At 51.2% G+C, this 16,359-nt stretch overlaps 5 protein-coding genes across 5 annotated transcripts; 2 read left to right on the top strand and 3 right to left on the bottom strand.

The window, feature by feature from the left end:
- The first annotated feature begins 1,046 nt into the window (after positions 1-1,046).
- BCR38DRAFT_436925 (Cullin binding-domain-containing protein) lies at positions 1,047-4,549 on the top strand. The gene is made up of 5 exons (XM_040860495.1): positions 1,047-1,463; positions 1,598-1,641; positions 3,156-3,235; positions 3,287-3,461; positions 3,611-4,549. The coding sequence occupies exons 1-5, from the start codon at positions 1,383-1,385 to the stop codon at positions 4,047-4,049; spliced, it is 819 nt and encodes a 272-aa protein (XP_040715129.1). The 5' UTR covers positions 1,047-1,382; the 3' UTR covers positions 4,050-4,549.
- Positions 4,550-5,094: 545 nt separating this feature from the next.
- BCR38DRAFT_436928 (ribosomal protein S6) lies at positions 5,095-6,497 on the bottom strand. Its single transcript, XM_040860496.1, has 3 exons — positions 6,213-6,497; positions 5,875-5,906; positions 5,095-5,754 (listed from the first exon to the last, which is right to left on the bottom strand). Exons 1-3 carry the CDS (start codon positions 6,234-6,236, stop codon positions 5,472-5,474), a joined length of 339 nt encoding a protein of 112 aa, XP_040715130.1. The 5' UTR covers positions 6,237-6,497; the 3' UTR covers positions 5,095-5,471.
- Positions 6,498-7,535: 1,038 nt separating this feature from the next.
- BCR38DRAFT_410390 (uncharacterized protein) lies at positions 7,536-9,828 on the bottom strand (the record flags this gene model as incomplete). Its single annotated transcript, XM_040858459.1, has 2 exons — positions 7,536-7,605; positions 7,658-9,828. The coding sequence occupies 2 exons, from the start codon at positions 9,826-9,828 to the stop codon at positions 7,536-7,538; spliced, it is 2,241 nt and encodes a 746-aa protein (XP_040715131.1).
- Positions 9,829-12,235: 2,407 nt separating this feature from the next.
- BCR38DRAFT_436938 (cytochrome c oxidase subunit VB) lies at positions 12,236-13,513 on the bottom strand. Its single transcript, XM_040860497.1, has 4 exons — positions 13,332-13,513; positions 13,185-13,244; positions 12,825-13,084; positions 12,236-12,738 (listed from the first exon to the last, which is right to left on the bottom strand). The coding sequence occupies exons 1-4, from the start codon at positions 13,420-13,422 to the stop codon at positions 12,580-12,582; spliced, it is 570 nt and encodes a 189-aa protein (XP_040715132.1). The 5' UTR covers positions 13,423-13,513; the 3' UTR covers positions 12,236-12,579.
- Positions 13,514-14,453: 940 nt separating this feature from the next.
- BCR38DRAFT_313641 (cytochrome P450) lies at positions 14,454-16,253 on the top strand (the record flags this gene model as incomplete). The annotated part of the gene is made up of 6 exons (XM_040854675.1): positions 14,454-14,631; positions 14,687-15,165; positions 15,313-15,632; positions 15,733-15,841; positions 15,897-16,063; positions 16,136-16,253. Coding segments are annotated over 6 exons (1,371 nt in total), but the record flags the coding sequence as incomplete, so codon positions are not given.
- Positions 16,254-16,359: the final 106 nt, after the last annotated feature.

Genomic DNA, 16,359 nt, shown 5'->3' on the forward strand with positions numbered 1-16,359 from the left:
ATTGAGTTGACTGGCCGAATTCCATCATCAGTGTGAAGCGAGATTGGAAGGTCGAGGCTCCTTAAGGGGTATCGCAGCCTTGTAAATTGATGATATTACAATTTGCCGGAGACTTTGTAGTTTAGAGTCAGTCTGTGACCTCGGGTCTTTCAGCTACCTGCGTCCTCAGCACCCAGTTTGACAAGAACGGTGACCCGAATGCGAAAATGAATATTTTTATAGTATCGCTTTGAGCTTCATGTTTTTCAAAACAAACAGCTATTTCTCCCTGTACTCTGTTACTGGAGTGATACGCACTGCATACAACAAGATAGTAAGTGAGCGATACTCGTCATTGTTCACTATGTTAGGGTCGTTCTCGGTGAGTGAGACTAGATGGATTGAAGCAGAAAAGCGAGGTCTAGCCAGATCCTATAAAGAATTGAAAGTCAACTGCATATGATCCTGATTGCTATCAATAATAAAAGGCGGGTCAGCAGCTCGTAGTCTCGTAGTCCCAACTTTCCGACAGGGTCCATGATTCAAAAGTAATGGGGCCCCCATTGATTGATTCATTGGGGAGTGGTATATTGATGCAACAGAACGCCTGAAAGACGCCCTGAAACGAGGGTTGAGTTGAACTTAGGTACGGTTGATCGATATATGCTTCATAATGAAAAAGGTGGTCGAATAGTGTTAGCTGAGGGGCGTGTAGATTCTGGATAAGTCGTGATAAGAGACGCTCGCATATTTAGCGGAGGGCATAACGAACGCTGGCAACAGTACATTTTTAGAGTTGCTGAAGTACTCGCTCGTTCCTCAAACCATACTCAAGGATACTACTTCAAAATGGTTGGTAGTTTGTTGTCTACAATTATCGAGGCCGAGGAAGGCGCAATGCTGACATGGAATACGTACGTACCTACAGTTGTAATCGTGGCTTTACTCAAAACCAGAGGCTACCCAAAGTGGGCAGGCATTCCCCGCTCTGCCGCTAGCCCAATTCATCGCCATTACCCCTCCACGTCCAGGTCAGCCTTGTCCCGCCTTCCCTGTAACCAACCGCGACTGACTTGACGTCTTTTTGGCTGCTAACAGAGAAGACATTATTAGACCACTCGACGCGCCTGTTTGGACATTCAATAAGCTGCAACTTTCGCTTCAGTACCAAGTGCTTCGAAATAAATCGTTCAACGATCATACACGTCTTTATCACGCGACCGCTGACCCCAGCCCTACGAACCTCCTCCCGACTCCAGACCGATTGCGGCTTCTACGAGCCGGTCCGACTGACAACTTCTGCCTTCAACTTATCGACAGGCAGCCACCAACCTGATCTCATTTTTCCTGCAGACCATCGTAGCTCATAGGCTTGGTCATCATAAACGGGAACGACCGCCACCATGCCGCTCACGTCGGCACAGAAGACAGCCGTCTCGCAGTTCGTGTCCATCACCGGCGTCTCGGAGAAAGTCGCACAGAGAGTAAGTTGGATCATACCAAACACCTATGATTACGGACTTGAGTTGCAGCGCATTTGTAGCTAAAGCCCGTTTGGAGTGGTGGCCTTTCACTTCCGTCTAATGTCACATCATTGCTAACCACAACTTGTCCGTAGTACTTGAAGAATGCTTCATACAAGATAGACCAAGCAGTAGATGCGTAAGTTGGATTTTCTTCCTTTTCCATGCATTGGCGGCTCTGGACTGGTTCTTGTATTTCGCTTTCTCGGACTGGACCGACTACGCCAATCGATGGTCGGAAGGCCTTGCAATGACCGAATGGCCGTCCTCAAGGCATCACGACATCGAGAGATAGTGGCCCGTTGGCCGCGCACAGATGCGGACACACTTGGCGGCACGGGAGAATGCCTCAGACTTCCTCAACGGTGTATGGCATGGGGGCGAAGCTGGTGAACGTACCCGTTTTCGCAACAGGTGTATGTTTGAATGCCGCCTTCGCTTGCTCATCCTGCAAGGAACGCGAGACGAATGGTATCTGCTTGAATAATGATAAGCCGATGAGCCAGGACGAAGGCGCAATCCGGGTTTTCGACCTGTCCACGAGAATTTGGTGGGCCGTTATCCTGCCAACGGCCTGACGAGCAGTGTCACGGCAGGTATCACAGTTTGTGGCTCACGTTTTCCCGAAATACATGTCAGCATTGGGCATGTTTACCCGTGTCGGAACGATTGCAAGCAGTTGGTACAATGCAAACGCGCACAACCCCAAGTTGCCATGTTCCGGTGTCAGCTGTGGCAATATGTGGCGAGATTGCTCTACATGCAGAACACCTTCGTTCTAAGAACACCTTCATTCCTACCGATAAGGCAAAGGCGGAGTTGGAGGGTACACCATGGGACAATCCAAGATGTCAATACTGGCCCCGGAACACTCTTTATTGAAGCCTGAAATGCTTGCGTGTTGTGCCACTGTGGTTCAACACAAGTGACAACTTCTACGCCTAATGCTGGAATGTGGGCGCAAGCCTCGCACTCACCCCTATCAATCCCAATCCCACTACTCTATCTCATCCATAAAACCAAGTACCTCTGGCATGCAGCGGCTTGGTGGTGACGGGTTTCTCATCACAGAAGCGCCACACTGGATGTAAGGGGCCGGCGATGCTCACAACTGGTCATCATGGAGTGCTCCGTTCATCCGCTATGGACTATCCTCAGGCAGGTTATTCCACGGATGCAAGGTTGCGTGTGGAAGGTTGCCCACACCACACCATGCGGAGATTTCTCATTCGGCGACTCGTTTTCGGTTATTTGCTCGAACTGGCACAGGGACAGACTAGTGTGCCGGCCTCATACCTTCACTAATTCCTCGGGCACAATTCATATTTCCAGCAACATGTGGACGAACTCCGAGCTGATGGGACCGAATCATGGCACTCTCTACAGCCTTTTCTATTGTCCCCACCGTTGCAGGCTCATTCTTGACACGAGAAAACTGGGGCATGGGTTGGCCAACTTGCGGAATATCGTGCTCGACCGCTCTGGACCTATTCACTCAACCGAGCTTGATTTCGACTTTCGGGCATTGGCCAGTTTTACGTACATTTACGGACCACTTCCCCAATTGTTCGGTCGGAGCCGCTAGTCATGTCCATCTTGAATCATCACAAAAGCCAGTGTTCTCCATTAACAAACTTACCTTCGGGGTTTTAGGTTCTACTCTGCCACGGGCGGTGCAACTCCCAGTGCCAATCGCGAGATAGCCTTGAAGAATCAATTCGAGTCTCTGAAAAGTGCGTCTTCTCTATCAAGTCATTTATAGCACCAATTCACCGTCTTCACAGCGTCTTCCGAGGATGAGGCCGAGAAGCTTGGAGCGGAAAGTTCGATGGAGTACCTACAGAAGCTTGGTGTGAACCTGGAAGACGCGTCGCTCTTCGTGGCATTGGAGGTGATACAGGCGGAGAGTATTGGCGAGATCAAGAAGTCTGGCTTTGTTGAGGGTTGGAAGGCCGTTGGGTAAGTCTCGCTCCCATATATCCCGTATTCCACGGTTGGGTCTCCACCTGACGTGGACTATATCACGGGACTTTATGCTGCCAACTCTGGCAATTGCAAATTCACACTCCTTTCCAATATACTGCACCAGTTGCTAACACCCTGCCTAGTATTGATGGCACCATACCGGCTCAGCGCAACTACATTCAAACCCTTGTCAGCAGCCTGCGCTCTAATCCAGAAGCTTTCCGCAAGGCCTACCGCTACACCTTCGTCGTTGGTAAAGAAGCCGACCAGCGAGCTCTTTCGAAGGAAAACGCCATTCTGTACTGGGAAATGCTCTTCAAGCCCCCCGGCCGTCCCTGGGTGGGTAAGAAGACGGGGATCAACTTTCTACCTGAATGGACAGCTTTTCTCAATGAGAAGTGGACACGATCAGTCAACAAAGACATGTGGAACCAGACGCTCGAGTTTGCCCGAAAGTCAATGGATGATGAGAGCTTTCACTTCTGGAGCGAAGACGACTCTTGGCCAGGTGTGATCGATGAATTCGTTGAGTGGTACCGCTCGAAGCACGCTGGGAGCATGGCAATGGACGTTGATGCCTAGGAGGCGAAATCAAGGGGTATTGCTAAAGACTCTAGACGGCAGAACCGCAGAACCTAGTCGACACGGACATGGAAACCGGCTCGACATATTGTGACACGGGACGCCGAATCTCACTCAACACCGATGACTCGATGGGATTGTTGACCCCTGTAGTGGTCGCTCTTTGCAGCCTGAAGCATGGTCTCTCCACACTTCAGAGCACACATGGCCTTTGAACGAGGCACCGCCTACAATAGACTAGAGCTTGCATCACTAGCAGACAGAACAACAGTATATATGCAAAGTTTCCGGACAGCTTGGCTTTCCTGTTGGTCCCGTGGCAAGGTAATGGCTGGTAACGAAGGGAAAAATCCTTGAGGAAGCGACGGACTCGAGCTCACAATCCTCAGTATACCTCGTTTGAGTACAATGGACGGCTGAATGAGACATGAATTCCCATAAGCATGTGCCGGAATTAGTTCTATAGTACCGCACTTGCTATCACTGAAGTAAAACGCTCCTATCGCATTTTGACTAGCTGATATGGAGCCTCCAACTACTGCATGAAGCCCTGACCCAGCAAGTGAAATTGGGTTTCAGAAACCGAGATATTCTCGACCCGTACTGATACGCGTATTTCTCGGTCATGACAAAATTTACATACATCTGAATATCCGCGGTGCACTGTTGGAACGTGCAGGCCGACGGCCGCCGGAGTGGCCGAGAGGCCCAAGCCACGGAAGGTCATGAAGACTCCGAGGCAGACACAGTACAGCGCCTCATCCGCGATACGAGTTCTCGGTATGTCGTGGATGTAGGTTCCTCTTTCTTCAGTCTTCTGGTGAACTTGGCGTTCTCTCGTATGCCCCACGGCCCGTTCATATGCGCTGGTCTTCCTGTCTTCAGCAGGACTGAGAAGCCGTCCAGCAACCGCCGCCTCTGGGGCCGCATAGATTATAAATTGGAAGGCATGGGATCCTGATCTTCATGGCACAGAGTAATTTGCTACACATGCTGTAATGATTCATCTGAACGTGTCTCGCGAACCAACAGAGATCAACAGGTGTGGCTTGCACTGTTCAGGTCGAATTGCCCGTCTGGGATATTGAAGTTTGGTGTTTGGTTTGCCAGGCTCTACGCCTGGCTTTCCTTTGTGTCTGTACTTGAGTGCGTCGTCTCCCTCCGGGCCGAGGGTAGATGACTGAATGTAAGACCTCTTGGTCCCCCAGCAGCCATAGCCATAGCCTCGACAACAGAGCTAGCTCCGCGCATACTAAGACCGCTATCCCGTATCTTACAGCTTCCTTATCTGCATTTTCAGTAATACGCAGGCAGGTGCTTCACGCCGTCCAAATCTCTCCACAGGCCGCAAAGCCTGCGCTCAATTGTTCTCCTGCATTCTTCCTTATCTCTTCTCTTCCCCCTTGTTCACATTACAGTACTCTACCTCCAATCCACCCCGCCAAACTTACTCATCGTCTCCAACTTGCCATCCCCCAATTTCACATTGGTATGACGAATGATACGCGGATCCTTGGCCAATACCTGCTTAACCTCCTCCTGCGTCTTGACGCTCGCGTCGTACCGCAGACAGAAGTAGTGTCCGGTCTGGTGCCGCCTTTGATGTATCGAGATGGCCTTGGGCAATGAAAAGACGCCCCAGTTGGCGATGCCGCGGATCACGCCGCGTTGTCGCAGGATTAGGGACCCGGCTGCTTGGACGATTCTATGAAAGGGAAGAGGGGTTTTGTTAGTTCCTGTGTTTGTGGCTCAGGGGCTTCGCGGTTGTTGGATAAATCGGGGATGGACGAGCGGATAAGGGTAGAGGGTAGTTGGACGGGCGTACTCTTTCACCTCGGTGATCTTGCCGGGTCGGACCTGTGGAGGGGATCGTGGTTAGCATGTTGTTGTGAGCCTCTCGGTCTGTCCCACTGCGTGTCGTTTTCGAGGTGTCTTGTTGCAACTTCCAGCTGACATGCATCCGCCTGTTGTATGCGCGTGAAGCAATGCAGCCCATCGTATCTCCCCGCCGTGGGAACTCCCGGGGCAAGCACTTGCTTTCTTCTGCCGGCTTCGTCTCCGTTCCCAAACACAAGTAGTATCGATCACGGCCAGGAGAGCCAGCAGAGGGTGATAGGACAGAAGCGCCCATCACGCGCAATACGTCGTAAACCAAGGACTTACAATTCCAATTAATTCGTACAACATGGTGACCAGCTGCTTTTCTCAATCTATGCTCGCCTTGACGACGTAGGATCCAGGCTGTTTCGCTTCGGCCAACCTGATTGCACCCGGTGTAGAGAGGGATCCCTTCGTCGGCCGCTTGGGGCAGGTGTCGTGGCTTGAATTGTAGCTTGTCTTGATGTCGGAATTTACCACATCGATCGTGATTGACGGCCAGCACGGAAATTTCGAAGCAACGGTCGAAGTCAGCGTCGGGATATCCCGATGAGGGACAGCAAAGAGTGGGGCACACCTTGGACCTACAGTTTTCGACCCTAAGGTCCTCCCGCTGCGTCTGTCTGGTCTCAGAAAGCATGCGAGTCACGTCAAGGATCATTGTTACTTATTATAGCAGCTCGATCCCTGACACCATCGAAGCTATCAAATGTGTTTCAAGTTTCAATTGAGTTACTTACTTTGACTTGCCCAGAAAGGAAGCAACGGGTCATGGGCGAAAACAATGCGTGCAAGTCCAGTTCGCCGCCAGAGGTTCGTCTCGTTCAAGACTACGTGCGCTAAATCAATAGTACGGTTAATAAATCAAACCACGAAAATCATGATAGCAAAGTCCTCGATTTCTCTATATTGTACAGTGAGTTCCGTTGAGAAGCCCTAGCCATATTCGCGAATTTTGGGGGGAAGCAGGATTCCAGACCTAACAAATGCGAACTCCCTGTGGCCATCTGTTCGCCGTTGCCAAATCGAAAAACAGAAATGACAGAGTCCATTAATGCCAGCCGCGAATTTTGGGGTGCTTAAGCCTTTGTCTAATGCCGTCTTGTCAAACAATCTCTGCCGGAACAAATCAAATCCATCACGCCTGGCCGTTTGCTGTGACTCGAACCTCGAAAATGCAAATGCGCAGACAGGGGGAAAGAAAGACAATATCGCTTGCGTGGCAATCCCCAGCGCGGGTGGGTGCACCCTTCGTATTAGTGTAGTGTATGTAGTAATGTTGTTTGCTGTGTTGTGACCCTAGCCGTGAGCTTTCCAGAGTCTAACCGTTCATGAGAAAATTCGGGTTTACCGCAATGAAACCGTTTTGATGATGAACAGGATGGGGAGCTTGATATGTGGGTTGAGAGGTGGAGACAATCGTGGGGTTTTCCAGCACAGAGTCATCGGTCCGAGACAGCGAGAGCATTCCTGCTGTCTCGGGGTAGGGGTTGTATCCGTCATTGGTCGTCGGAATCGAACAGAACCGCCGAGTCACGTCGATCGTGACAAGCGTAAAGTAGGCGCAATTAACCACGTGCCGTTCGTTCTCTTTATGAGGCATCGAGCTTAAGTCTCCGAATCCTCATCGGGCAAGGTCTGACTCTCCATAGAATCCCAGGCACCTTCCATTTCCTGGCTGTGGGAATGTTAGCATACGTCAGTCGCACAGTTTGCATTGGTTCACTTACTAGCTTTGCTTGACAAGATGGACATTCTTCTTCTTAGCAAAGGAAAGGAATCGCTTCTTCGTTCTCTCGCGCTTGAAGTGCGCCAGGATATTACCACGCTTCCCATCCTTAATCAGGACCAAAACCTTCTGGGATTCGGGCGCGTACTGAATCTCAATCACCTCGTCCAACCTAAGGTCGAAGTTGATGGGCTTCTGGTAGTATCCCCATGTGACCTTGGGAAATACGTCGCGCAGAACCTGGTGCTCGAACATGCTCTTGTCGGGCTTCCAAGTCCAATACTGCGTGACCTCGGTGCTGGTGGTCAGAGTGCGCGTCTTGATCTGATAGACGCGCCAGTCCAGATGCATTATGCGCCCGGCGGAGAAGGAATCGGTCGATGTGTAGCCGTCGTATTCCAGGTAGTCGACCTCGGGCTCCGGCTTGATCTCGGGCAGAGGCGCCACCTCTAGACGCTGCTTCTTGGTTTGTCGGGGTGTTACAGGCTCGAGTCTCTCGACGTCTGCCGGCTGAGGCGGTAGCTGTGGCTGAGCCCCGTCCATCATCACCGAGGGTTCATCCACGTCAACCTGGCCGATCGACCTTCTTGCCTTGCGTCGGGATGCGGTTCCGCTTGATTCGCGCTTTGGCTTCTTCGCCTTGTCCGGATTCTTCTCCCCGACCTTGTAACCCGAAGGGCGACCAATGTTTCCAAATCCATGCTTTTCGCGCAAGGCTTTCAGCCTCGCATCGTGATACAGGTCATGAGTGTACTTGGACAAGCTGAACTTATCGCCCTGCGCCACCGAAACCTCGTGCATACGATGCCTGAGCCATTCAAGGGGCGTCACATCGAGGTCAAATTTCTTCAACTCCTCGTGGACGTTGACCAAGCGGAACATGGTATCGTAGTTGATAAAAGTCTTGTAGAACTTCTGCATCATTTCCTTGCCCACATACTGGTAAGGGTGGAACTCGCCTTCCTTGAGGTAATCGAGGACTGCCTGGCCACGGTTGACTTGGCGGTTTGCGAGGAACACGGTGTGTCTGACGGCATTGGGGTCGCGACGAAGCGCCTCGTGCTTCTCCTTCCACTTATCGAGCTGGGGTTGGATGTATTCCTCCAAGGGTTGCCATTCGGGGTCCCAATAGGGGTGCTTCGGGTCGATTCTCTCCAACGGGACCCCGTACATAATGGGTGGTTCCGTGTAGAACTGACCGTTGTGCTTAAGAATAAGGGTCTCATGGTTGATCTCGGTCTCATCTGGTGGCCCAGATGCCTCTACCGATTGTGTATGGCTTCGCGCAGCGGGCAACGACTTCCGACCGCTGGGAGATCTTCCCTTAGACTCGCTAGCGGGAGTCTCTTGCTTGGCTGCAGGTGATGCATTAGCCGTGATCCCCGTTGTGCAGCTGAACTGGTTCTTCATGCAAGACTTACGTTTGCCAGCGGGCGATCGAACCACGGCGGGGAAGCTGGGCAGACTGTGCCGCTGCTTGGGCTTGAGCGGTCTCTCGCCGTCCTTCTTTATCCGGACAGGCAGAGCATCTGCGTCAAGATCATCTATCTCCATCTCAGTACCATTTGACGTGCCAGGTCGAGTTCTGTTGTGACTCGAGTCTCTGAAGGGCATGATATTACCGTTGGGTTCGGCGTCATCCATGGGGTGGTAGCCGCTGCCGAGCATATTGCCAGGGTCTGCAGGTGGCTCCTCCTCATCGTCGCGGCGACTGGAGCCCTTGTGCGAGTTGGCGGTGCCGTTGATACTCGTCCAGCCACCGGTGCTTCCACCGCTCTGTTGATTGCCCATCTCCTTGCTGGATGCACGATGGCCATTGGCTTTATTGGCATTCTCGAATGCACGTTGCTGCTCGAACCACTGCTGGTGTTCGATATCTTCGTTCTGGCGCCGGGTTGCGATTTGTTCACAGTGTACCTTGAAACTGTTCACGAGGCGCGCCTGTTCTTCCTCTTGCAAGCCGATGCTGGCGCGTAGGGAATTCAGCTCGTTCTCAATGTGCGACCGGCGGTCATATAGCTCCACAAGTCGTGCTCTCAATTGGTCCTGCTGTGCATCGTACTGTTGACGCAGCTGCAAGTCCTCGCGATCTCGTATGGTTCTGGTGTTCTCATACCACGACGCCTGCACTTCATCAAGCGTTCTTCCTCCGACGTCCTCCTTGGCCGACATTGTGATTGCGACCAAACCCGCCACGCGATGCCGTATCACCTCCACTGGGTAGTCGGCTATAAGGTTCGGATAGTCAGCGATTTGAGTTTATTGAGTATGCTGTGATGCAAATGCGAATAGAGTGAGTGGGTTGCTTTTGCATGTGCACCCCCGATTGAGCTCGATGCCCCACTCTAATAATAAGTTTTGAGTAAATAGAAATGGATGTTGGGATGGTTGGCTTGGGTCCAGCTGTATAGGTGGGGACTATTGCTGTACCATTTTGGGAAAGAACACACTTTGCTGGGCGGACTGTAGCCAGGTTTGCGAAACAGTGGTGCGAAACGGGCAGCGCCGTGATGTGATTGATATGCAAGGGGGGGGGAAGTAATGGAAAGGAACAGGTCGGCATCGGCCTATATAGGCGACACAATTTGTGATGCGCGTATTATACTAGATGCAATAGGGTGCATATGGACGGGGCAGTATAAAGGAAAAGTGAACTTACACTCTTACTAATGGGAAAAGTCCAAATGGCTGCTGAAAGCAGTGTTTGATGATGTTGTCATGGAGGGTGGGAAAAAAAAAAAAAAGAAAACACACGACGCAATCTCGACAGATTTTGGGTTGCCCGTGATAAAAGGCTTATGCGAGGGGCGGGAGAAGCGGCTTGTGGTGTCGTGTGTGTGTGAATCACCGTAATTATCGTCAGGGTGAAAAGCTGATGCGGATACCTGGTCGGGTGAACGACTATCTTTTCCTTGCTAATCGCCAGACAAGGGGACGTGAGGCGGGCAGAAAGAAACAAAAAGGGCGTCGCCACTAATCAGATCGCAAATTGCAAATGGTTTGGCGATGGCGAATCTGATATAGGATGCGCGCTAAATGAGGGACAATAATCAGTAAGTCGGTTGCCTCGTCGAGAAGTTGGGGGGCAGGGACAGAGATGCAGATGCGCAGATCAAGAATGGAAGGGAAGGGAAGGTGGATGGAGAATCTGGAAGGTTGCTGAAAGTGAATAGAGGGAGAAATACGATGGGTCAAATGGTATTGGGGGGCCTGGATGATGAGTATTATACCTTTTGGCTGTACTTCGTACTAGTACGGTACCAAAGTCTGACTAGGGCGAGTATGACCCCGTGGGTCGTGGCAACGAATAGTACTTTTTAAGGTGCTTTTAAGGTGCGCGTGTGTGGTGGGAGTAGATAGAAGCAGATTGCTGATGCGCCAAAGAACCCTGGCAATGCGGCTCCCTTTGTTGGTATGGCCGACCAGTCAATGGAACACACACTCACCTTACAGCTCAGCCGTCAGGTGCGTTGGATAGGTGCTCCGGTGGTCCCCGTCAAGAATGACCTGTGTAGGGGTGCTGCAGCGCAACAGGAGAAAAGAAAGAAGTGATGCGCGATGCAATGAGGTTGGGAACCGACGGGTCGGTATGATGATGATACTCTGACTAGTCGCTGCCAAAAAAAGAAAGCGCGTATTCGTAGTCCCAGGTGCTCGAAGAATCAAGATGTGCTGTTTGCAAGGTGGAGTCTGATGGATGTGGGACGAGTATTTGATGGATGATGGGGTGGATGGATGGACGGATGGATGGATCGATCGTGTTATTTTTTTTGTTTTTGGCCACGCCGTTTGAAAGGGGGCGAGGCCTGCGGCCGGGAATGGCACAGTCGAGAGTAGAGTGTTGGTCCGAGATGGTTGAGTTTGAGCTTCAGAAACTAGAAACCGGGTCCCCAAGACGCGTAGAATTGCGAGATCATGTGATAGGCAGTTGGCAGGCCAGGCAAGCTATTACGAGTAGGGGACCGATCGTTCTATTGATATGAATATGAGAAGCAGGGTACCAGGTATTGGACCAGGCTACAAGTGTGCATCGCCAGGGTGTCTAAGGTGGGCGACAGGCGACATTGATAGACCAAGGTCCATGGTCCAAGACGTGTCTACTTTAGTGACAAGAGGTGGTGTGTGCAGAAAAAAAGTGTGTGGCCTCCTATTCCTCAAACTTACGGGCTTGGAACGAAAAGCCACCTGCATAATCATTCATATTCCCATAGGGGGCAATAGTACTATGCATTCGGCTTCAGGCGGCACCCTGGCCAATTAACGCGACGCTCGCTATCCACTAGGGACGCTCTGACTGCTATAAGTATTGGCAAGTAACCGTCGGCATTTCGGATCCCCGCTCCCTTCGGGGAGTATATCTATCCAATTATGTCTTCCGCAAGGTATGCACCTCTGAATCCTGTCATCAAAATTCGGGCATGCTTTGGAATGCGCAAACGTTGTATACACAGTTTGAACTTGTGTTACCCATACTGTCAGGTCGCCCAGTCACCAGTCCATCTTACATTTTGTGAGATCCAAAAACAGCTGTCAATTAAGCTGACACCAATCATGTCACAGTGGCAGTGCAAGAATAAAATGGCGTAACAGTGGGATGGCCCGGAATAGTTGGTGTACCCTTTGGTACCTGCCAATTGTTTCATTGTTGCTTTGTCTAATCAAAGGCCACCATCTGCGGGAGTGGTGTTAGTATGTTAGGTATCAATATGCCTATCAGCCTTCTTCGATATTGCCTATATTTCGCATTGCGCGTATATCGTATATCGTATGCAGTCATGAGGATCATAAAGGTAGACGGATCTTGCAGATGATCAACTCTTTGGGAATTCTATACAGCCACGTCACCGGCCGCTCCTATTCTACAACCCTTGCCGCTCCAGGCACCAACACCGCCTCCTATTACCCTCGATATGTGCGTCCTGTTTACCAGTACTCGGGCTTGACGAAGTTGGCGAATGTCTTGGGCTCTTCGTAACCGTGGTGGTCGTGGTGGCCGTGGTGGTCATCCTGAGGTCCAACGTACTCCATCTTGTAGACGCTGCCGCACTCGGGGCATCGCTCCACCGGTCGCTCGCGGGACATCTGCAGGCAAAATTTTGTTAGTGTCGTGGTGTCCCATGTATGTATGGATGAATGCCTGGTAAAAGGGCAAATTGCACTGAACGTACGCCAAGCCAGTGCACGACGTGCGAGTCGGCGGGGGAGCCAGTGCAGCCAGCGTACTGCTCGTCACCAGCAGACTTGACCGGGATGGGGTTGTCGACCGTGCCCTTTCGCGACGAGTCGAGAGGTCGCATGTCAAAGATATCAACGCCCTCCATCTTACCCAAGATCTCGAGACGCTCGAGACCGGTGGACTGCTCGAGATCGGTGGGGACGGACCCAGGCTGGGCACCAGGTCCGATGAGGTCCTGCTCGGTCTTGATTTCTGTGAATTTCCCGCGTCAACATTGTCGTGCTTGGCCAAAGCTGCCATGATCGCGATCCGTCCTTGCACGGTGTCAATTGGGGGGTTGGAGAATTCGTACCGCTGAAAGACTTCATCTTCTGGCTGACGCTGGAGTGAGGCTCGACGTTCTTCGCATCTCCTGTTCGTTTCAAGGCTCAGTCAGCTTCCTGTGTCGCTGCATGGCGCCCAAGGTGACGCATCTTGTTCAAGGCGGGTGAGGTCTTACGGCGCATGACGGAAGCCGTGAAGCTTCGGCGGACGATGGGCGAGACAGCAGCTCGGCGGGCGGCCGCCACAGCAGTGCGTTGCAAAAACATTGTGGGCGCAATGGGTGGAGTGGAGAGGTCGATTCGTGATGTTGGCAAGAGAGAGGGATTTCCGGTTTGTCTGATTTGACGATGCCCGGGTGGTTCGATTGCGGGTACTAAGGTCTTGATGCAGCCATGTCTGGCTAGCTTAGCTTTTGGGATTCACGTGATGAGCTCACAAACTGCAGGCATCCATCCGGGCAGCCAGAGTTCTCCAATCACACTTCGACAATTGCGCATCTCCAGGATTCAATCATCACTTGCAACATCTCGGGGCGAGCTTTGCAGCTTTGCTGTTCCTCTCTTCATGACTTCCAGTTGAATCAGCTTCACCATTATGGGACAATTTGCGCAATATATTGACTAGGAACCTGCAGGTTTGATGTTTATATACCACACTTGAACCTTATTGATCAGCTTGTCCTTCCCGACTTCCGTGCTCGCTATTTCACTTGTCTCAACATGTTCTTCAGATATGTATGTGGATTTGTTGCGTGCCCTATGCACACCGGATGTGTGCTGGGTGCAGCGCTCGGGCCAGCTACCCACAGATAGACCTTCCGTAGCTACGAACTCTTGGGAGTTGGTCCCATCATCATCAACACTAATACCACTCTCTTGCCTGTATTGCCCACAGTAGTTTTATACATATGCTGCTCAGGTCAAGTTATTGATGAGCCAGATCTTCGGCCTTCCACTTTCTCATTCTAACCATGCTCTCCTTATCCCTATTCTATCCCCGTCTGGGACCACTTGTCTTCGACTTACACGTCAGCTCGCTAAGGTGTGGACTTTGTGGCTTGACCCCGCAGCAAAGGCAACTTCAAAGGCTAGCCTAACTATTGTGCCTTATTTCCCGTGTACTTTAGCACATCAAGGCATTTGCTCTGTGTAGTTTGAGAGTAATGCTCGCGGTGGAACTCGCTGGAAACCTAGTCTTGGGTGCCCAGTGCCGGATACCAGAACTCTGATCGCTCTTCAAGAGGTCCCTGGATCCTCAACCCTTAATTCAAACCATGACACCCCTTCTTGTGGGCACGTTAATGCTCGGACTCGTCGTCTGGTTCTTGTTCAAAGTCTTTCAAGGGTTATATCTCAGCCCTATCTCTCGAATCTCCGGCCCCAAGTTAGCAGCCATCACACACCTTAACGAGTTCTACCACGTATGCATACGAAATCACTGGGGCACTTATCTCAGATCTTTACATGGACGATATGGTGAAATCAGATCCTATGATGTAGTCTTCTTGAGACTGATTGTTGAACTCGCTAGGACCTATTGTTAGAATCAACCCTAATGAAGTCCACATCCTAGATCATGACTTCAACTACATCCACTTCAACCAGCGCAATCTTGATAAAGAAAAATGGTACTTCCAACTTGCCCCAAGGTCAACCGCTACCATCACCCCACATGCTGAGCACAGGCGTCGCCGGGATATCATACTGCCCCTATTCAACGGGAGACAGTTGAGATGGTTCGAAACTAGTTCCTTATCTTCGTATCTGACCAAGCTGGATGCCCATCTTGGTCGATTTGCCAAGTCGAAAGAGCCGCTCAACCTTACTCATCTTTTCTGGGCTGCGAGCAACGATATCCTGGCTGAGTACATCTTTGGTACCGGAATGGGTCTGCTAGACAGGGATGACCTGGCAGCTGGATATGACCACAGGACTTTCAATGCCACGAGATTGGCATCGGTTTTTCGCCAGTGGCCGTTGTCACTCTTATTAGTGGTCCGTAATGTTTCCGTAATGTTCCGCTCTTGAGAGGTTTGACGCAACTGCCTGTTGAAGCTGTATGTGACTCTTTAAAATTGATGACGAATGGGTTCCACGCGTTCATTACTCCCGTTCCTCAACCGTTGGACGACCCCAAGCTGACGAATAGCTGGGTAGTTGACAGCCGAACTCAACAAACCCTTCTTCTCTCCATCTCGGCCTAGAAAAAGCGGCAAGTCATCAGGGGGCATTGCGCAGCATCTATACAGCAATCACAAGCTATATCGGGATTCCTCTGTCCTGAACCCTGAATGTGCTGAATTTATGCTGGGAGGGACGGAAGCAATCACCTACAACCTAGCCCACGTGTTCCACGGACTGATGGGCAATCCCACCGTTGCTAGGAAATTGAGAAAAGAGCTAGATAGTGTAGAGGTACCCCAGGGCCGTATATGGGATGACCCTAGAGTGGTCAACCTCAAATATCTGGTATGTTTGTACGATATTGGTTCACCTGCTGTTTCAACTGACAACCTGCGTACAGAATGGTGTTATAAAAGAAGGGTTTCGGTAGGTGATGTTGTCTTCTTTCTCGAGATTTTTGGCTAAACCCTTTTCCTACAGGCTGAACGATACGGATGCTATACGATTTGTCCGCCAAAGTCATGAGACTGTTGCGTACAAGGGCTTTACCACCCCACCGCGGGTTCGTTTTCCTTCCTTCAGCTTCTCCTCTCAAACTTGACTCATTGGCGACATAGACTACCATTAGCATGACCGAAATGTTCGTCAACTGGGACTCCACCATCTTCCCCGAGCCCGAAAAGTTCGATCCCGACAGATGGCTCTCTAAAAGTCCGGAGGCCGATCGAGCTCGGAAGCTCGCGGTCACATTTGGACTTGGAAATAGGACTTGTGTTGCCAAAGAGTAAGCCTCTGGTCCCCTCCCCCCAGTGTGTACTCTCCTAAGCAATGTGTCTGATGGAGTGTCGTGTGCTAGCCTCGTCATGTCCATCATGACTAGAATCGTAGCGACTGCCGTTTCCAGATACGATGTCGCATTCTGGGATGAGGGAGAGAAGGACGGCTGGGGCATGGGGTATCTGAGGTTATTCCCTCCTGCTTCAGCGGTGGGACCTAGAGTTGATGTCAATTTCCGGTCCGGTTGAGGACAGAGGCAGCTCCAAGCATATGACATACTCTATCCAGAGTTCACTGTCGGTA

Source organism: Pseudomassariella vexata (genome assembly GCF_002105095.1).
Source record: "Pseudomassariella vexata strain CBS 129021 chromosome Unknown BCR38scaffold_8, whole genome shotgun sequence".
NCBI classification, from domain to species: Eukaryota; Fungi; Ascomycota; class Sordariomycetes; order Amphisphaeriales; family Pseudomassariaceae; genus Pseudomassariella; species Pseudomassariella vexata.